The 21,190-nt window shown below is 48.2% G+C and overlaps 3 protein-coding genes across 3 annotated transcripts; 2 read left to right on the top strand and 1 right to left on the bottom strand.

Annotated features, from left to right (window-relative positions):
- Nucleotides 1–7,064: 7,064 nt before the first annotated feature.
- Nucleotides 7,065–12,857, bottom strand: JKAMP (JNK1/MAPK8 associated membrane protein). Its single transcript, XM_084207629.1, has 7 exons — nt 12,790–12,857; nt 12,549–12,640; nt 11,800–11,954; nt 9,964–10,170; nt 8,889–9,070; nt 8,149–8,225; nt 7,065–7,852 (listed from the first exon to the last, which is right to left on the bottom strand). The coding sequence occupies exons 1-7, from the start codon at nt 12,800–12,802 to the stop codon at nt 7,634–7,636; spliced, it is 945 nt and encodes a 314-aa protein (XP_084063755.1). The 5' UTR covers nt 12,803–12,857; the 3' UTR covers nt 7,065–7,633.
- A 237-nt stretch (nt 12,858–13,094) lies between these two features.
- Nucleotides 13,095–16,146, top strand: L3HYPDH (trans-L-3-hydroxyproline dehydratase; the record flags this gene model as incomplete). The annotated part of the gene is made up of 5 exons (XM_084207509.1): nt 13,095–13,644; nt 13,885–14,054; nt 14,340–14,462; nt 15,348–15,485; nt 15,758–16,146. 5 exons carry the CDS (start codon nt 13,095–13,097, stop codon nt 15,881–15,883), a joined length of 1,107 nt encoding a protein of 368 aa, XP_084063635.1. The 3' UTR covers nt 15,884–16,146.
- Nucleotides 16,147–18,433: 2,287 nt separating this feature from the next.
- Nucleotides 18,434–19,714, top strand: GPR135 (G protein-coupled receptor 135; the record flags this gene model as incomplete). Its single annotated transcript, XM_084207115.1, has 1 exon — nt 18,434–19,714. The coding sequence occupies one exon, from the start codon at nt 18,434–18,436 to the stop codon at nt 19,712–19,714; it is 1,281 nt and encodes a 426-aa protein (XP_084063241.1).
- Between the last annotated feature and the right edge of the window lie 1,476 nt (nt 19,715–21,190).

Below are 21,190 nucleotides of genomic sequence, written 5' to 3'. Positions count from 1 at the left end.
TTGCCTGAGAGCCCCTTCATTTCAAAATTATAACAATTCAGAGGGAGGGGGTTTACATTTTCCATTTCAGGAGATGCTCCTGCCTTCCTCAGCAGACACCTGGCTTTTCAAACCAGGACACTGCCTCCACTGATATTGCATGCTTACCATCCATTCCTTCACTGTGAAGCCTTCCCCATTTTAGGCACTGGTCAAAGTTTTCTCTGAATTATTGTAGTAAATCTGTTGGAGTGAGTGATGGTGGTCAAGACATCCCCCAAGGCTGCTGACTGTCACTGTTCCTTAGAACAATGAGGAGTTTCCTTCCCAAGGAAAGTAGGGCACTGAAATGCTGAGTGAGAACTGTGCAGCTTTCAAAGATTCCAGAGCTCCTTTGGTCTGCAGCAGATGCTCTGTCCCCAGGGGAATTGTCTGGCTCCTGGTCACCAGTCTGACCCGAGGCAGGATAAATCAGTGCCAGGTCTGTGCATGTCTGACCTCAGAAAGGTGGATTTACAGCCAGCCTTGAGGATTGTTCTCACTCTGCTGGTGGAGAGGTTGTGCTCCCACACCACCAAGGACAGCCATGGTCTGTAATTCCTCAAGCCTCCCTAAAAATCAGGGCTGAGGCTGTCACTGCTGAGTAAACCATTGTGCTGGATTCATTCTCATGCTCTCGCTGGCAGCTGAGCTAAGCAGAACACACAAAAGAGATGCCAAATATACCTTGATACTTTCCTACTCTGTCTTTCCCTAAATATGATCTATTCTAAATGAGACTGTTATTAGAGGATTGCTCCTTCTTTTGTGTCCTGAACAGAACTAGGTATAAAAAAGCAATTGTAACTGTTTATTTTCACTCAGTGACACGCTTGTAACTCTTTCTCCTTTTTAAACTTTTCCTACTTTGCTTTATTTCATCCCATTTTGATGAAACAACCAAAGTTCCTTCCTTTTCTCCTCCATTTTCTTTCGAGGCTTTCAGTATTTCTTGCACTTGCCCTCCCCTTTTTTAATCTGCAAAATGCCTCAGTCTGCATGCTGTGTTATGGAGGTGATGTGTGTGAGGGGAATAAATTCCTTTGTAGGAACCACGTCAGATCAAGCTCATTCTTCTCTGTTTGGAACATTACAGTGATGCAAAATATCAAAGTAGTTCACAGAAATGAGACTCAGCTCACCTTTCTCTGCCTTCCTCACACGCCTCCTTCTACCAAGGGAGCCATTTCCTCTGTTCTCCATATTTTACTTTTTTTTTTCATTTTTTATGATGATTTTTCTGCTACAGTCTTTTATTAAAAAAAAAAATAAAAAAATTAAAGCTCGTGAGAATATCCAGACATCTACACTCTGAGTTTATCTGATGTTTCTAGCCTTTGATCACAGGAGTGGATAGGACAGGTTTACCCAACTTCAGAGTCTCAGAGGGAACAAAACCAGGTAGTGCAGCACTTGACATTGAAGTCCTGCACAGAAATGAGTTCAGAGTCCTGTGTTGCTTCACATCTTGGGCCCAGTTTCTTTCCTTTGTTTGGCTTTATTTCCTGGGTATCATCTTGTCTCTGTTCTCCAAATCTCCCAGCCTGCACAGATTGTCCCTGTCCTCCCTTTCTGTGCTTTACCCACTGCAGCAAAACAGAAGGGATGCATTTTTCCACTGAAGAATCATTTAACTTGTGACTTGTGTTTCTTTGGCCTTAACCAAGATGAGACTCCACTATGCTGAGAGATGCACATACATCAAATTAAACTTTTTTTTGGCCAGAGCTACTCGTGATTATATTGAAGTGCTCATCAGGAAGAGGTGAGTGAAGTTCAAATCAGCTTCATTTCCCAAAATAGCCATACTGGGTAAGGCTCAGTGCTGGTCCTACCAGGATCCTGTCTTCTGCAGTGATCAATAGTCCTCCTTGGAGAAGTAATGCAAGAACAGTCAAATATAGAATGACCCTTCTTCTGTATAATCTCCATGACAAATGGAGTGTCAGGAACTTCCCTGGATGAGGATGATATCTGCATTTTAATAGCTTTTGATGGAATTTTATGCTATGCTGGATCTTCACTGCAATGTTCTCCTATCACTGATTGATTCTTTTAGCTCACATACACATTTATCCTCCCTAATAACTTATATAATTTATTTAATAAGGACAAGAATTCTCCTGTTTTAAACCTGCTGTCTCAAAAGTTTATTGGCATCCTGCAGTTCTTGTGTTGTGAGGAACAGTAACTCATCTCTTCAACTGCTCCAGCAAAGGTGTTTTTGATTTTTACACACCTTTAATCTATGTCCCTTCAACTGCCTCTTTTTCAGGCTGAGCCAAAACTGTTGGAAAAATCACCCTTGATAATTTTTACTCCTGCTTAGACTGAATAGAATAATGATTCCTGTTGGTTTGCAGGAGGTCTGGCCTCATACTGGAATTAATCTGTTTTTTTCCTGAAGGACTCAGGTGATAGGATAGAGTAAATGCTCATCATGTCTGCAGATGACAAACATGGTAAGAGTGGGAGCACCCTCTGCAGGGCAGAACTAGAATTAAGAATTAGCCAGAAAATAAATTTATGGCAAAAAAGGTTCATATTAATTTTTTTTTATCTGTGTTTTCACATTTAGGTAGAAACAGTTGTTGTGCAAATCCATCATGAGGGAGGTATTTAAGCAGAGATAAATAGAATTAAAGATGAAAAATGTAACAACAAAGTCAACAAAGATTTGCAGCAATGAAAAGGCAACAGTCAGAGCAGTGTGTGTGAAAAGGTGGCCTGGCAAGGTTTAAGGTGTGTGTTCTCACCTGTAGCTTCGGTATAGGACAGACCTGGAGTTTAAAGGAGGATGCAGATTATTTTGGAATTGAAGAGGAATTCAGGAAAGATGATGAGAAAAAGGTTGAAGAAATGTGCAATTTTTCCATTTAAAACACATAAATCTAAGAGAAGGCATGGCAGGAACTATCAAATAAATAAAAAATTCTAAGCAAGACAGCAAGCTTTTCTCCTTGCCAACTATTTCAGACAAATAACTGGGAACAGAAGAGATTTAACAGAAGAAGAAGGCCCTTAGAAAGCACTGACAGCACACAGAGGGAGGCCCTGGAATCAAACTGGAATCAGTTGTCTGAGTTTTGCAGAGACAGAATATTTCTGGCACCAGGGTTTTTAAGGACAAATCAAACATCTGTCAGGGGTTCTTAGGTTTAATTGATTCTGCTGTACAGCAGAGATGGACTAAGATGACCTTTTGAGATTACTTTCAGTATTCTTTCTTCTACTGTAAAAAGGAGAATTAAACCTAAGCAGGCTAATCTTGGAAGAAACCAAGAAACAAAAGAGAAGCATACAGAATTTTTAAAAGAAAAAAAAAAAAAACAAAAAAAAGGGAGACTGGTTAAGCCAATCAGTTACTGGCAGACCCTGCTTTTATTCATAACAGCCTTTCAGTCATTACACTGTCTAAAAACCCTTTCCCTGCTTTGCAGAAGAGAGAGATGAAGTTTGGAAGGAAACAAAGAGGAGAATCCAAGGGCAAGGCACCTGCCTGAGGCATGATCAATATCCTGTGTCTGGTGCTCTCAGCCAGGGATTGTAGGAAAAGGCCTGGGACGCAGCTGAGTGTGGGATAGGCTGTGAAATGTGGGATTTATGCTTTGAAATTATTCTGTACATCTTTCAGGCCCTTGGCTATCAGCTCTGTCTGGAACCAAGATGAAATTTAGCTGGGTACTGGTAGAGCTGATCCAACATTATTGAGTCAACACAATTTTGTGGGAGCAGAGGAGGAAAAGTTTCTCTGTTTGAGCATGACCTGTGCTGCCCTGTTGTTCTCACCCATTTTATTTGGTGCCATAGACATGAGTGGCTTGTGTTAGTTTTGGAAACTCCTAAAATTTGTTCAATGGGGTGAAATGGATGATGTTGTTGAAAGAAAAACTGTCTTTTTAATGTCAGAGGAATACATTAACCTTTGTATTTCCATAAGCAAAAACTCATTTTATTCTTTCTGATCTCTCTAGAAACAGTGAAACTCTTTGGAAAATATTTAGAAACTGTGGTAATATTCAGTTGTAATTATTTTTTTCACAGAGCAATAATAAAATAAGATATTTTTGCAGTGAACTCAAGCTAGGAATAGGCAAAATCTGAATGATTTGACAGTGCTTCGTGGTAACATGTTAATAACTACTTCAAAACAAAACAAAAAATTATACTTTTTTTTTTTTAAGATGACATTTTAAAGAAAATCTTTCAGTCCTTATATTTTACTTTTTTGGCACAGCAATCTACCCCATTTTAACTCTTAACTCTGTTGTAAATCTTCTCAAGGGATGGTCAGAGGAGATCTTTATTCAAAAAATGAACTTACATTTTCTGGTGTACTGATTTGCATAAATCTATTTCACTTACCATGTAAAAAACAAAATTGCATTTTGCAAATAAGTCACTACCATCTTTGAAGCCATGTGAGGCAAATTATTAAATCTGTGTTTTCCAGCAATGTGTAAAATCTTGGCTATAAAACCATTTTTTCCTGATATTATTCCTTTTGTTGATCTGATACTCAAGCTTTCCTTAAATCTGTACCTCATAATGTTCTTGCTGTTCTCATTCAGCTCATCAGCCATGTAATATTTTTCTAGTTGGGTGTGGCTTAATTTTTAACAGAAATTCAAATAAACTATCAAAAAAGATTTTTCACCAGTTATCTAGTCAGAAAAGCTAACTTTAGGGGTTTTTATGCAAGGATTGGGTACTTGAAAAGGTTCCTGCAGAGCTACAGGTCTGGTGGCCAGTCAAGCTGTGGGAAAACAAGATAAGCAAAACAAGTTTCTGAACATTTTGTGAGGGGTTTTTCATTTTAAGAAAAAAAAATAAATTGTACTCTGTGTCACTGCACGAATTTCTGGAAAATGAGTGGGAAATACTGAACACAGTGGCAACAGTAACAACAAAAATTCAGCAAAGAGAGGAAAAAGATCAGTGTTTTTTTAGCAGGCTACAATACAAGCTGGAAGGACTGGATATTTTGGATGTCAAAAAATCCTGAATGGATGATCACTGTAAGATATACTGAACTTTTTTCTTTTTCCACACTTCTTTTTTTCCTTCTAAATCCCACAATAAATTAATTCTTTGCTGGTTTCATCAGACACTGTAGTGATAGAACAAGGGGGAATGGCTTCAAACTGAAAGAGAAGAGGTTTAGATTGGATTAAGGTTAGGAAAAAATTCTTCCCTGTGAGGGTGTGGGGCCCTGGCACAGGGTGCCCAGAGCAGCTGTGGCTGCCCCATCCCTGGCAGTGCTCAAGGCCAGCTTGGATGGGCCTTGGAGCAACCTGGGATGGGGGAAGGTGTCCCTGCCCATGGCAGGGGGTGGGACTGGATGGTTTTTTAGTCCCTTTCAAGCCAAACTATTCTGTGATTCTCTAAATCTGTAAAACACAAGCAGTGTGTCCAATCTTTCTGCTGCACATTGAAATCAATTTTTGTTCTCTTTCTCCAGGCAGCACTGACAGAACCAGTGCACACAGTCTCAAGCTGCACCAAGGGAAATACAGGCTGGATATTAGGAAGTAGTTTTTTACAGAAAGGTGATAAAGTTCTGGAATGCTCTGCCCAGGGAGGTGGTGGAGTCCCCATCCCTGGGTGTGTTTAACAAAGCCTGGATGTGGCACTGGGTGCCAGGGGTGAGTTGAGCTGTTGGGGCTGGGTTGGACTTGATGATCTTGAAGGTCTCTTCCAACCCAGTGATTCTGTGAATTTTGTGAATTCTGTGAAGAACCAGAAATGCTTTAAGGTATTCCTTAACTTCCTTCATCATCCTTAACTTCCACTTCCTGAAGAGTTGTGGTAATAGCAAAGAGGGGGCTGTAAAATAGTCGGAGCATCACTGATCTTCCCACAACTGTTTGCTTTTCCCCAAAGGATAGATAAAACTAACAGACTTCAACTCCTGCAGCTTGTGGCTGGGTGGTTATCACTGCAGGACTGTGGTTAATTTATGTTCTTTAAAATTTTCATGCGAGCAATTTGTACTGCTGTTTCTATGGCTGCCATTATATATGTACTTATAATTCTTTTATTGCTACTGGGAGAAGATGATAAAAGACTTCATTAATTTGTATTTCACATTCCAGGTTTTGCTGAAGGCTAAAGCACTGGAGTCCAGCAGAAAGGTCAGTGGTTGAGGTGCCAGGCAAGGTCCATGGGGTGCACTGCCCTCCTATCATAGAACCCCTCATTCTGCTTTCAAAATCCACACACTGTTTTCCAGACCTAGCAAAATATGTACTCTTTACCTGGGACTTGCTAGTTTTCTTTTTAAAAACAAGATCCAGCACAATATTTAACCCCAAGATCCAGCATAACATTTAAACCCAATACACATAGTCCACACAGAAATACACATGAAGGAGTAATATCCTCAGATGTGGTATTTTAACATGAATTTTAATCCTTGACTTTTAGAACTCTCCTTTGCATCACTGTGTCTTTAATTTAAACATTGTACACAGCAGTACAGACAGTATTTGATTTAAGATCAATTACTTCCTCAATGCCTAAATAAAACCTCACTGCTGCATGCAAGAGTGAGTTTGCTTTCAAACAATTTTTAGGTGCAGTGAACCTGTCAAGTGGCATTTCTCATGAAAATAAAAAAATCAGATAAATCTACAAGGAAGGGCATATCAGATGTAACAAAAACAAACCTTCCATGTAGGAGAGTGACACTCAAGGCAGCCTGGCTGAGGGGACACCTTTCAAAGCCTCTGAGCTCCTGGCAGACTCTGTCCTTAGCAGTGCTGGCAGGTGATAGAATGAAAAAAGCATTATTGTCACAGACATGAAGAAATATGCAGTTACAGCCAGTGATCCATACAGTGAAAGAGTTTAATTTGAGAGGATCTTACTTTTGGTTCTGGTTTTGGCCCTTCAGCACTGCTCTGCATCTTGCTCTAGACTCTCTACAGCATCAAGTTTTGGTGACCAATACTAACCCAACTGCCAAAAAAAGAAAATCTTTGATCTATTTAATGCTCTCCAAGAAGGTCTCCATATATGAAGCACACAGAGCACAAACTCTACCTGACAGAGAATTTTACAGTGCATTTCTTCTTCTTCTTCTTTTACAGTGCATTTCTTCTCCAGCAGTCAGACTCAAACATCATGAGGAATCATGCCCATGTTTTATCTTTTGATGGAAGGAAGCAGACAGTCTGTTTCCACTGGTGGGGGATAGAAGCTAGAGTCTGTGATGAAAAAATGAAGTTCTCTGGTATATTCAAGCTCTAGTTTTGTTTTTTTTTTTTTTTAATTAAAGTCTACTGAAAACCAGGCTCTATTGTTTTATTCAAATATCATGTTAGGAAATGAACAATACACAAGCAAACCATTGTACTAGGATGTGTCACAAGCTTTTTACAGAAATTCACAGTGATAAATAGATAAAAAAGACATTGCTTTCCATCTATACCAGATACTTAGGAAGAATACAAAGTGCAGCTTTTTAATATTATACAGTCTCACCCAGAGGTGTTTCACCAGAAGTCTGGCACATAAACAACTTCTTTTTGAAAACAAAAGTTTCCAGAGCATAACAAGCACTAAAATTGCTTCATCCAGATCACTGGGACAGAGTTGTTGGCACAGGCTCTTTTTAATGTCCATTCCCACCTTCAGAGAGGATCCGTGAGGGCTCTGTGTACTTTGCTGTCATCAGGTAGAAGAGGGCAGGGGCAGGTACCAGGGCAAGCAAAGGCAGGTCCTGCTCAAGTTTATCCAGTTTGGAAATGGAGATGATTCCATAGGCATGGAGTAACCAGTGGCTGAAGAGGACAACGAGCCTTTTCTTCCTCACGAGCAGATCCTTGAAAAACTTGCAAAATAAACACAATTTCCTGTTAGCATTCATCCTGTTAGCCAGCACTTGACATTTAAGAGGTGTGACAGGTAGAGCACAAAAAGCATGTGAAGCCTCCTGGGTTTGAGCCCTTCCAGCACACACCCAGCTTCCCAGTGCACCATCAGAGGGAATTCTCACATGAGATTCCTCCAGCCAAGAGGGGAAGGGATAAAAGGAAGAGGCTTAAATGAGAAAAGGCAAGAGACAAAGTGGTCTCTGCTCACTCAGGTCTTTTTTACTCTTTTAACACAGGAAACAAGTTTACCCACCTCCACTTCAGAAGCAGACATGTACACAGCCAGAGTAACCAAAGAGAGCACCAGGATGATGTATGGGAAGGCATAATCTAAAGACAAACATGCAACACATTAGCAGTCAAAAAAATGGCACAGTTTATCCTTCAGCAGAGAGTTTTTCCACAGGTGTGAAGCAAACTGAGCTGCTCTAGCTGCCTCTTAGCATGGCACCACACAAGCACAGCAGTGAGGGTCAGCCAAGCACAACCTGAACAGCTCTTCCCTCTGGGGTTTTCTGCTATTTCTCAGTGGAGTTACTCAACACTTACACCCCAAATTGAAAAATGATAATGAGAAAAGTAGTCAGGCTGAGTGGGGATTTTGTGGCACCTTTCCAAATGTGACAAGAATGCTGGAAGCTAAACCAAAAATAGCCAATCTCCCCAAATTTACACTGAAATCCATCTCTGAAATCAGACAAACTCTGCCTTAGCAAAAAGTGGAACTAGCTCACTCTGAAGTACTTTCCTCTCACACCCCCTCTCCTCCTTTTCTGGGAAAGGGACAGTCTCTAACAGCACTGGTTGAGGCAAAGCAGTGCTGGTAAGGACAGAGCTCCTAATGAGCAACCTTTCCAGGTGAAACACCTCAAAATAACCCTAAACAACATCCTTACTCCCAAAGCAGAAAGTGTCCCTTCCTTCTGTTCCTTAAGTCCTTTCTTAGTGTGCATTGATAGGTGTGTTCAGGAGTGTTTTTAGGAGAGAACTCACAGAGGAGGCCTCCTCCCACAGCCTGCAGCACGGTGAGGATGGGGAAGAAGTAGAGTGCTGCATAAATGCTTTTGAACCGGTCAGATCTTCCCAAACCACAGGCAATCTTCTTAACCAGGAGAGGCCTCAACAGCATCATCAGCACGAGACAGAAGGCATAATAGATAAACACAATGGTGTACCTGGAGACAAAGAAAAATTCCTTAAAATGTGCAGTTTTCTCATAGAGATTCGGGTCACAACCAAGGAATTTGGGGTTAGGCAGTGAACTCTAAAGACTTTACGGTAAAAGTTTTAAACACAGAATGATGGGCCCACTTTTCCTTAGGGGAAACAGTCAAGATGTTTCCTCTCTAAGGAAAGGAAAACAAAAAGGAAAAAAAGAAGTTTTAAGCTACATCGTGACATAGCTGAGAGGACATAGTCTTAAGCTGTACATGGGGAGGTTCAGTTCAGGCTGGACATTAGGAGGAATTTCTTTACAGAAAGGATGACCAGAGACTGGAATGGGCTGTCCAGGGAGGTAATGGGAGTCACCATCCCTAGAGATGTTAAACACCTGGAAATGTTTAAAATCCAGAAATTATCTTTAATCTGGAAAGATGGAATTGGCATTCAGTGCCATGGTGGTATTGGGCTGGACTCGATCCCAGAGGTCTTTTCCAACTAAACTGATTGTGTGCTAGCCTGGGCTATGCCACTTTCTTTGATTACTCAGAAAATCATTAAGTGTTGCTAAATCTATGTGAAACAGCTCAATGCATGAAAGATTCAGGGGATTGATTGCCATTGATCCCAGCTCTATGTGAACACTTTTGGCAGCTTGGAGGAAAGGCAGGGGGCACACACTGACAGAGGGTGCACACTCACAGGGGGTACACACAGGGAGTGCCCTCACAGGGGGTAGACACAGGGGGCACACACTCACAGGGGGTAGACAGACACAGGGGGCACACTCACAGGGGGTGCACACTCACAGGGGGTACACACTGACAGGGGGTGCACACTCACAGGGGGTAGACACAGGGGGTGCATACGCACAGGGGGCACACACTGACAGGGGGTGCACACTCACAGGGGGTACACGGCCTCGTGGGTGCAGTGCACGGTGGTGATGTAGTCAGGGCTGGGGTTGTAGAGCATGGTGTACCAGTCCGAGAGCTTCTTGACGGGGCAGGAGCGGATGTGCAGGGAGCCCACGGGGTCGCTGAGCAGCAGCGTCACCACGGCCGCCACGCCGCACTCCAGCAGCGCCGTCAGGTGCTGCAGCAGCGCGCTGGAGCTGCGGGACAACAGCACCGTCACTGCCAGGCTCTGGGAATCCCTGCTGGTCACAGCCACCCCGAGATGCCTTACAAAGCCTCTTTTCCTTCTATTCTTTTCTTGAGGTTGTTTATTGTTTCTTATCTATAACATCCTTTCTCTGACCAACCGAGGTCTGTCTGGCAGGCCAGGTTGAGGCACACTGCCTGTTCTTGGGGCAGCGTTATCTTTTATACTAAATACTACGGGTACATTATTTACAGTAACTTCCCAATACCTATCACCTATGTTAGACAGTGAGCTACTACTCTAAACCAATCTAAAAATGCCAACATCACCCACAAAATGGAGGCCAAGAAGGAGAAAGGCTGGACACGCCCAGATTCCTCCATCTTGCCCCCTGAACCCCCATTCTAAAAAACCACAAGAATCTATTTTTCACCCCATGACAAACTAACTATTATTCTACTTAAACTCTCTTGACTTGTAATTCTTCATATAAAGGCTGGTAATTGTTTTTTCCATGGGTCAAAATCAAAGGCACTGGGGTCTCGGGCTCTGTGCCAAGGTCTCCAAGCCCCCTGACAGGGTCTCAAGTCCTCCAGGGCAGCCAGAGGAATTTCCTGGGTTCCAACCCCATGCTGCCAGCTCCTGCAAATCCCAACAGCCCTGGAATCCCACAGAGACTTCTGCAGAGTTAAAACCCAGTCAGTGTGGAAGCTCTTTGACAATCCTAGGTGGTTTAGTGTGTAAAAGAAAAGAGCAGTGAGGGTAACACGCCACACATCTCAGAAGGGGTGACATTGCTGCTTGGAAAATAAGCAGAATTGCCAAAGCTGCAGGTCCTCATTGAAGATGGTAAATATTCACATATTAAACATTCTCAGACCCCTATCTGTTTAGTGCTCATTGAATCACAGAATGATTTGGGTTAGAAGGGGCTTTAAAGACTATCCAGTTCCAACCCCCTGCCATGGACAGCTCAGTACACTCCAGAGCCATTACTCCCTAAAAAACTCCAGTCTAATACCTAATGGCCACATGCAGCTGTGGATTTAAAGCTCTTTTTTACAGAACTTCTCTGATGTAAAGGCCACAGCAGCTCAGCTCTGCTATCAAGAGCCAAACCCAGAATATATATTCCTAAAAAGAAAACTCAAACCCATCCTCTCACTGCACTTGTGCAGCCCTGCTGATACTGACCCAGGGGACAGGGGGTGATACAACCTGCTGCTTCTGTCTGCTGGGAAACCAAATCCAGCCCTGACTGCCAACTGGACTGTGCACTGCCACATTAAAGAGGCACGGACCATGCCCTGAGGGCAGTGACTGGACAGGGTGCCCTGCAGGACACTTACATTTGTAAATAAACCCTCCTACAGCTGCTCTGAACTTCTGAGAAACCATATCAGCTCAATCAACAACAAGGGTGGATGGGGCTCTGAGCAACCTGGTCTGCTGGAAGGCGTCCCTGCCCATGAGAGAGAATTGGAACTGGATGATCTTTAAGGTTTTCACCCAAACCAACCCAAACCAGTCTAGGATTATAAGAACTGCTGGACAGCTCAGTTCAGTATCTCAGATTGATCACTTGTGAATAAAATATTTCCAATTTTAAACAACCCATCAAGAGAAAGGATACACAAACCTCTTTTTTCCAGAATACCACTCAATAAAGAACCAGTGTAAAACCAGGGGCAGCATGGCCATGAAGCCGAGGTACAGCCAGTCATAGCGGTCTGGAGATCCCAAACACTCCCTGCAGATTTTGTTGTCATCAGTTCTTTGGCCTCTAGGACACACCTGCAGAAGGCAGAGGTTGTACTTAGAATCCCACCACCAACAGCAAATCACTGCAGTCAATGGAAAAACAGCTTGGGGCAAGACATAGACCAGACTTTTAAAGAGATGAAACAATAACCCCAGTAATTTCCCAGCTTACACTTGCTCTCTCTGGTTCTTCTTTTTTAATATAAACAAGGATAAAGCACGATTAAAAGCCTTCATACAAGCATCTATTTTCCTCTCCTGCTGCCACACCACTCCCTTTCATCTCAGCTCCCTCAGCAGGCCGCTCACAACCACAGTTCTCCAGCTTCATCCCACCCTTCCCAGGTCTGGCTCTCGCTCAGCACTCCAGTAAAACCGGCGTGCACAGGGACTCATTTCAGCGCAGCTCCCCACACCGTCCCGTTCCGTGTCAGCTTTTCCAGGCCCTCCACTCAGCTCGGGTACAGCACCGAGCCCCCAGCACCTCGTGTCACGGTGCAGCTCCTGTTTCGGTCAGGGAGCCGTTCTCACCACAGCAGCCCCCGTTACCGACCCGCGGGGGCCGGGCTGGGGCTCCCGGTGGGCCCCGCCTGAGCCATCCCGCACCGGGCCGAGCCTCGCACTCACCCCGCAGTCCCCGTAGGTCTCCACGGAGCCGTTCACCGACAGCACGGTCCTGCCGCAGTACAGCCCGAGGCAGGCGGGCTGGATGTCCACAGCTGCGGGGAGAGCGTGGGCCACGTTACCGGGAGAGGCACCGAACGCCGGTCCAGGCCCGCTCCAGCCACTGACAACACCCTCAACCCCATCCACGCCCGGACCCGCACTCCCAGCCCCATCCCGGTGCCCCGATCCCAGCCCGTCCTACCGGCGCGGTACATCGCGGTAACCCAGCAACCGCGACTCCGGTACTTCCGCCGCGGCACTTCCGCTTCCGCCGCGGGTCGGCTCCGCCCGGGAATGCGGGGCGGGAACGCGAAGGGGCGGGGACTCTGGAGGGCGTGGCCTATGTCGGGGCGTGGTTACTGACATGGGCGTGGCCGTGAGGCGGGACTTCAATGGGGTGGGCGTGACCTCAGGTCGGGTATCCCAAACGGGGCGTGTTTTCGTTTGTGGGCGTGGTCTCTCGGGGTGTGGCCTGTGGCGCGGTGCCGCCCCGGCGGTGGCGGCGCGATGGCGGCGCAGGGCGGCGGTGACAGTGACAGTGGCAGCGGCGGAGCGGGACGGGCACTGCCGCCGCACTCGCCCTCGGGCGTGGTGCTGCAGACGGTGGAGATGCACACGGGCGGCGAGCCGCTGCGCATCATCCCGCGGCTGGAGGCGGCGGAGCAGGCGGCGGCGGCGGGGCTGTCGCTGCTGTCGCTGCGGCGGGAGGTGGCGGCCAGGCACGACCACGTGCGGCGGGCGCTGATGCACGAGCCGCGCGGGCACGCCGGCATGTACGGGGCCGTGGTGGTGCGCGGCGGGGCGGCCGCGGACGGCGCGCACCTGGCGGCGCTGTTCCTGCACTGCGCCGGCTACAGCGCCATGTGCGGCCACGCCGTCATGGCCCTCGGCCGCTTCGCCCTCGACTACGGGCTGGTACCGGCGCCCACCCGCCCCGAGACCGCCGTCCGCCTGCGCTGCCCCTGCGGGCCCGTCACCGCCTTCGTGCCCTGGGACGGCCGCCGCAGCGGCAACCCCGTGCGCTTCCACAGCGTGCCCGCCTTCGCTGCCGCCACCGGTGGGGACCGCTGCGTGTTCGGGGGGGTTGGTGGTCTGGCTGAGGGAGGGGCGTCTGGCAATTGTCTCCCTAGTCCCACTGTTTTTCCGAGGTCATCAGGGACGCTGTAAGGTGCCATAGAAGTATTGAAGTTATCATCCCTGTCCACTGCCCTCCCATGTAGCCGTGTTCCTTCAGTCTGTATGCAAGCCCATGGCTCAGCAGTTTTGCCTCCTCACCTTCCTCCCTTTCTCTGCTCAGACTTGGCCATTGATGTCCCTGGCCATGGGAAGGTGGTGGTTGACATTGGCTACGGTGGCACCTTCTATGCCTTCCTCAGTGCCGAGCAGCTGGGCCTTGATGTGTGCTCTTCAAAGACCAGAGACCTTGTCAGTGCAGCGAGTGCAGTGACAGAAGCGGTGAAGAAACAGGTATGGATGAGCACTGTGGTATCCCAGCATGTTCCCTCTGGGGTGACTGCACCAGACCAGCTCAGGATGGTGGGAGAAGTCCCATCCTCCGGGCCCCATGTTGGATTTCAGAGTCCTTTCAAGGACAAGGAGCTTTCCTGCTTCTCTCTGTCTCTGTTATCTGTGAAACAGAGGTGGAAACGCAGCCATGTGGCCTTGCCCCTTTCCTCTGGTCTCTCACAGAAGCTGCACTGCATGCATTGCTGCTGCTGTGTGTATTTGTGACCCTCTCTCTGCTGTTCCCAGTTCAAGCTTCATCACCCTGAGAGTGAAGACCTGGCTTTCCTCTACGGCACCATACTGACAGATGGGAAAGATGCCTTTAGTGAGGAGCCCACCACCAACATCTGTGTGTTTGCAGATGAACAGGTACAGAAATGGGCTCTTCTCAGACACAAGAGGCACCACAATTGTCTCTTTGTCCCTTACATCCACTGCAAAGAAGAGACACTGTTCTGGTTCTTAGTCTGTGCTTGTGCTGCTGTTCTGTCTCTGGAGAGCTGAGTGTCAATTCACACATTCTGGTTTTGCTCCTAATTGCAGAAATACTTCTGCACACCTTAGATGGTGGCATTTTAAAAAGGTTCATACTCTAGACCTGTTGATTTGAATTCTCCAGGAGTTCAGGGGCTGAGAAAGGATCCCAGCATAGTACATGTCCTTAAAGTCCTAATCCAGGGAACATCTGCTGGGGATGAACAACAGGAGAGAAATGGGGGGTTAAAATTCTGTTCTTGCCTGCAGTGCATAAGGTATCACACAAATGGCAGGGGAAGTTTTGGCTGGACTTGCCAGCAGTGAGGAGTGTGGAGCACTGGGAGAGGTCACCTCAGAAGCTGGCCAACACTGCAGTTTTGGAGATTTTAAAAACCAGGCTGGCCAGGAGCTCTCTCAGCGTAAGGAGAACCAATCTTGCCTTGAGGTGTGAGAATGGGGCAGGTGACCTCAGCCCCTCTCAGTTCTTTAGAGATGATGCTGGGAAGATTTCAAGTGCTCCCAAATAGCCTCAGTGTTTATTAGATCATACGTCCCTAACTGTGCCAAAGCCCACCACAGTCCAGAAGTACCCCAAACCTGCTTCTTTTTCCCTTCTCAGTTGTGATGCATCTGGATTCTCTACAAAACCTTGGGCGGGGGGGGGGGGGGGGGGGGGTCTCTGAGTGAAGTGTAAAGGTGGCAGAAAGAACTGAGGGGAGCAATCTCATTTTGGATTCAACCCCAAAATCTAGAGCTGGCTCATCTCTTCTGCTGTAGGTTGACCGAAGTCCGACAGGTTCTGGGGTGACCGCTCGCATTGCCCTGCAGTACCATAAGGGACTCATCCAGCTGGACCAGAGCAGAACCTTCCAGAGCAGCACCACGGGCTCCTTGTTCACTGGAAAGGCAGTGAAGGCAAGTGGCTGGTGCTGGACTTTTCCCCTGTCTCAAGGGCAACTGGAAATGTGCTCAGTGGGGAAGCAGAAAAGCCTTTCTGTGCCTAGGGAAGGAGGGAGGTGTCTGTGGGTCTTGCCCTCCCACAAACCTGGCACTAAAAGGATTTTAGGACCTTGTTGTGTTATGTGGCTGCTTTGGGATGTACCAGAGCAGGGGTGTCTGCATAAATGTCAGGTACAACTGGAATTCTGTGGGTTGTTTCCTCTATCCTCATCCTGATCCCTCTGCAGGAGGCCAGGTTTGGGAACTACAACGCTGTCATTGTGGAAGTCTCAGGAGAAGCCTTTTACACTGGCACAGCCACCTTCACTGTGGAAGAGGAGGACCCACTGAAACACGGCTTCTTCTTCAAGTGACCCGAGGCACAGGTGGTGGCCAAGCCTCACTGATGGTGCTGTGCTTCTCCTGCCCATGAATTTCTGTTTTGCTTCTCCACATGTTGCAGTAGGAACAGCCTTGGGTGGTGTGACAGCATTTGTCATGTTTCAGGATAACAGGCTTGTTACCCTGTTGTGATTAGCATATTGGGTGCACTGTGATTAGCATATACAAGCTGCTCTGAGATGCTGTAGTATTTTTCTTCTTCTTTTTCTTCCCCATAATTCACAGAAAACTGAGCTGATCTTGGAGAGCTGCCTTCAAATTTATGTGCCTTCTCTATGTCTGCAAATTACGAATTTCAAAATTAGATTCCTATTAAATGCAAGCTCAAAACTCTGCCATTTTCCTTCTTTTCACTCAGTTTGCAGGATTCTGCTGAGGATGTCATGACTCTGGGTTTGAATTGCTAGCTCTTGTTGTCTCCTGCTCAGCCAGCTGTGCTGCTCTGTCTCATGCTCTAGCTTCCCTGCTCAGCCTGTCCAGACAACCCCTTCCTCACTCATTTTACCCCACCAGAGCTCTCCTGCATGCTGGGGCTGGATGCAGGTATTTGATCAGAATTTCCTGTGTTCCTGCTGAGTGTCCATGCTGTGCTGCTTCCCTAAGCCTTCCTCTCTTGCTTATCTTGGACCACTGGCTGCAAATACCCTGTGGTTAACTTTCAACAGGAGCAGCTGTGTTTGAAAGTCTGAGCCATTATGACCTTTGACTGCTAATTATTTACTGATTTTGTCCCAGTCCAGGGGCAGCTTGTGCAGCAGAGTGCAGTCAGTGCTTGCTTTGCCAGAGTCCCTCCAGGGAAAAACCAAGCATTTGCAGTGGCAGGAGCAGACCTTCAGACCTCTGGTGGCCTGTCACTTCCACTGTGTCTCTGGATAAAATGGTGCTTGTTAAAGGAAGACACTCATGGGAGGAACTGGCACTTGTTAAAATGAGACATGAAAATGAGAATTATCATCTCATGCAAGCTCATGCAGCAGAAGGGTGCATACTGGTGAACTTAGATAAGGCTAGCACAGAAAAGCCTGAGAGGAATTTCTTCTGTCAGCTTGAAAATAACTTTGTAGCAGGAGGAAACAAAATTCCCGATTTATGCAACTGCTGTGCGGCCAATAGAGGTTTTTTAGGATGTTGTCTGGGGCTCCTGCTTCCAGCTTTCCTGTAATTCCCTTGTAAGTCCCATACAGCCTCTGGTCCAGGAGAACAAGAAGTGACACACATGTCCTTCGTGCTTGCAGGAGCACACTCTGCCATGTGTTTTCATCTGGGCATCTTCTGATCAGCCCCCCAACCTGGCTCCTTGGAAAGAGCTGGACAGCAAGTCACAAAGCCCAGCACAGGATGTTTGGAGGTTCTTCAGGCATTAACTGGGATGCATCCTTCATTACCTATTCTCTACACCATCCCTAAGAAAATTTTTCAGGTAGGGGCAGGCAGCTATAGCATGGATGAGAGTGGGGAAAAAGGGTCCTGCTGCCCATGTAGAGGTCTCTGGCCTGATCTCTCAATCTTACACCTGATGGTCCTGAGACATAAACTTTAAGGAATTTAGGGATTTTAGAGGAGCTGAGGTTTTAGTTAGAGATAAGCTTTATTAGAGTTAATCAAAATCAATGGGTAGGCCTCGATGAAGTTAAGAGTTAGTAGTTAACTAATAATTGATTGCTTGTCAACAAAATGTTTGATTAGCTGGGTTTTTAATGAAGAATATAGAAACTGATAAATGGCTTTTAGGAACATGAGACAATTGTAGGCCTCCTCTGTTCTGAAACCAGTTGAAGATGGGGAATGGGTGTTCTACCAAGGGTTCATTTGTCATATTTGCATGGAAAAGGTAGAAAGGTCAGAACGAGGAAGATTTCATTTACTTCCTCATTTTGGGACCCCTCCCCGTGAAAGGGACCACCGACCCATTTCAAGGAACAAACTATGCGTGCCTAATAGCTTTTGAGCTAATTACCATACAAGGCAGGGAATGGGATGTACCAAAGTGATGAATATGCATTTGTATTTTGGGTATTCAGTATTTGTATAGATAAAAGGACTCTGTAATCACCTGTAAATTGCGGTGTGTATTTGGGAGCTATCCCACCACAAACACACACTTTCTAACTTTAAACTGTTAGAAGTTTTTGTCCGTCACAGCTGGATATCGGTAGTAGATCAATATCCATAATTTTAATAAATCAGTCCCTCAAGGTCCAGCCTTGTGAGCCAGGGTGATGGTCCTGGCTTCCAGCTGGGAGTCTGGGGGTAGCTGGTTCTCCGCGATGGGCCGGGGCCGCGCGGGGAGAGGCGCTGACCGGGGCTGCCAGGGGAGCGCATCTGTGCGGACCCAGCGGATGGTGCCGCCGCGGGCTGCGTTCCCCCGGCCCCACCGCTAGTCTGTCGGGGCTCCGCTCCGCCGCCGCCGGGTCCGACCGGGCCGGGCCGGGCCGGTTCCCCGGGCAACGGCGGCCGAGCGACGTCAGCGGCCGGGGGGGCCGGGAGCGGCGGGGCCTCCGCAGCCGCGGCGGGGCCGGGCCATGAGGCTGCGCATGGAGCCGCCGGCGGCCGTGCCGGGCAACCTCTCCCGCGGCGGCGGCGGCGGCGGCGGCAACGAGAGCGGCGGGGCGGAGGCGGCGGCGGGGTGGTCGGCGGCGGCGCTGGCCTCGCAAGCGGCCGCGCTGCTGCTCATCTTCGCCCTCTCGGCGCTGGGCAACGGGGCGGTGGTGCTGGTGATCGCCCGGCACCGGCAGCTCCGCACGGTCACCAACGCCTTCGTGCTGTCGCTGTCGCTGTCGGAGCTGCTGGGCGCCCTGCTCTGCCTGCCGCTGGCCTTCCTCAGCCTGCTCAGCCGCCCGCCCGGCGCTTGGCTCTTCGGGCAGCGCCTGTGCCTGGCCAGCGCCGCGCTCCACGCCGGGCTGGGCATCGCCGCCACGCTCACCATGGCCCTGCTCTCCTTCGACCGCTACTGTGCCATCGTCCGCCAGCCGCGGCACAAGATGGGCCGGCGCCGCGCCGCGCAGCTGCTGGCCGCGGTCTGGCTGGCCGCCCTGGCGCTGGCCGGGCCCTGGTACGGGCTGGCGGGCGAGGGGCGTCGCGAAGCCCGTCCCGGCGCCTATCGCTGCGTCTACGTGCTGCCCTGGGGCTCCTCGCGGCTCGGGCCGCCCTACGGCGCCGCCCTCATCGTGCTCTGCTACCTCCTGCCCTTCGCCGTCATGTGCTTCTGCCACTTCAACATCTGCCGGGCGGTGCGGCTGGCCGAGAGCCGCGTGCGGCCGCTCACCACCTACGGGCACCTGCTGCGCGCCTACGGGGAGATGCGCACGGCCACCACCGTGCTCATCATGATCGTCTCCATCATCTGCTGCTGGGGGCCCTACTGCATCCTGGGGCTGGCCGCCGCCGCCGGCCGCCTGCCCTTCTCGCCCACCATGGACGCCGTGGCCAGCGGGATGGCCTGGGCCAACGGCGCCATCAACCCCCTCATCTACGCCGCCCGTAACCCCAACATCTCGGTGCTGCTGCGGCGCAGCCGGGAGGGTGGCTACAGGACTAGGAACAACATGGTCGCCTACCTGTCGGTGCCGGGCCGCCAGCCGGAGCCGCGGAGCCGGGCTGAGCGGGTCCGGGAACGCTACATCAATCGGCACAGCGGGCCCCCGGGCAGCGCCATGTCCTCGTCCAGCCCGGCCAGCGGGGGAGAGGTGGCCATGTGGGCCTGCAAGACTCCCGCCGTGCTCTTCTGTCGGGATGGGCAGCCGGACACTCTCTCTGAGGCCACCCTGAAGGCCAGAGCAGGCGCCATCGACACCAGCCTCTGAAGGGATGGGGGGCCGGCATGGAGGCATCTGGCCCCGGGCTGCCTCCCTGACCAAAGTCCTGCTGCTGGGAGCCCTTTGCAGCCGGATTACCAGGAAACTGTGATGGGACTGTGTTTGTTCTCCACTCTGCTTTGGTGACCCCATCTGCGGGCAGCAAGAGCTCCACAGGGAAGGGAAATCCTCCTTGCTTTTCAGCAGGCCTGATGGATGCAGGGGTGACAGCCACCGAGCCCCGCCAAGGCAGAGCTCAGCTGCGAGAGCAGGACAGTGTTTGCTCCAGACCTGCAGAAAGTGCCACTGTGAAGCTCCGAGGCTGACACACCAAAGCAGCCCAAACTGACTGAACGACTGTGGGAGCTGTTTGTTAAGTGCCAAAAAAGCAACTGAAAGCCGAGCACTGGCAGCTGGAAGCCACTCTGAAAACACCACACTGTGAAAAACCGCATCATGGCAGGAAAATGTTGCTTTTATCTGTTATATGTGGAAGTGCCAACAGTCATAAAGTCACAGACTGTAGGACGGGCTGAAAAAGTGATCTATTTATATGTTTCGTTTTTTTTTTAATTTAAACTCTAAAGCGTAACAAGAAAAGTAATTGTGAAAGGGAAGGTGTATGATACTGGGAGGGAAGGAAAGGAAGGTAATACCTCAGGTGTCAGAATTTCAGGAGCCTTTTCTCTTTTTTTGCAGGTACGGTCAGCTTAAAATACTATGACTATGAGAAACATGAGTTCCTCAGACAGACTGAAAAGGGTGTGGGCGTAAACTGTGGTGTGCACAAGATGTATGTTTTCTTTTTGAGCTCATCCAGAGTGTCTCTCATATCCAAGGGTTTTACCATAATTAGAGGAGCTGTGTGAGGGAAGTGTCTGAAAGGAGAGGCAAAGCAATACCATGTGTTCTCTGTGTGCTCTGCAGCATGTGAAAATGTGTGTATGCACAGAACAGATATTGTTGCATTGATGGCAGCAATCCATTGGAATACAATATTTAAAAACCAGCTGTTTGCTGTTGGAAAAAGAAAAAAGGAAAATAACGCCATGGAAATGCGATTGCACAGCATAAATTTGAACAAATTTATCAGTGTAATCTTTTCGTTCAAGGGCCCAAAGCCTTAAATTAGTATTTTGAATCTGAAATGAAGATTTGGCCTTTGTTTGTCTTTGTCAGAGTTTAGTCTGAGACAGTGTTTTTCCTTGTACAGGCTTTAAAAATACAGTGTTTTGGTTTTACTGGATTTTTCAGCTGTTTGTGACGCAAGTGAACACTCTATCATTATTTTGTAAGTGAAGAAATAAATTGTCTTTTATGCAGGAAATGAAAGTGTCTCAGCCTGGCATCATTCTCAGGCCAGCCTTGGGAAGGGAACTCCTGTAAAAAATTGCCAGATGGATGATAGCAGAGAGACCTAATTGTGAAATTTTAATGCAGCTGGTTTCTGTGCTGTAAGCATTACTGTAACATTCTTCTCTGATG

The sequence above is a fragment of the Fringilla coelebs genome (genome assembly GCF_963513975.1).
Source record: "Fringilla coelebs genome assembly, chromosome: 6".
Lineage (NCBI taxonomy): Eukaryota > Metazoa > Chordata > Aves > Passeriformes > Fringillidae > Fringilla > Fringilla coelebs.
Note: the sequence above shows the minus strand (reverse complement) of the source record. Positions and strands in the feature narration are given on the sequence as shown.

Bases quoted from the DNA above. Each gene is read 5' to 3' on its own strand.
- JKAMP (XM_084207629.1), bottom strand. The intron at 10,171-11,799 runs GTTTGTGTATCC...GTTGTCCCGCAG, and splicing joins TGGTATTCTGGAAAAAAGAG to CTCCAGCGCGCTGCTGCAGC. The intron at 8,226-8,888 runs GTGAGTTCTCTC...GTTTGTCTTTAG, and splicing joins TGTGGGAGGAGGCCTCCTCT to ATTATGCCTTCCCATACATC.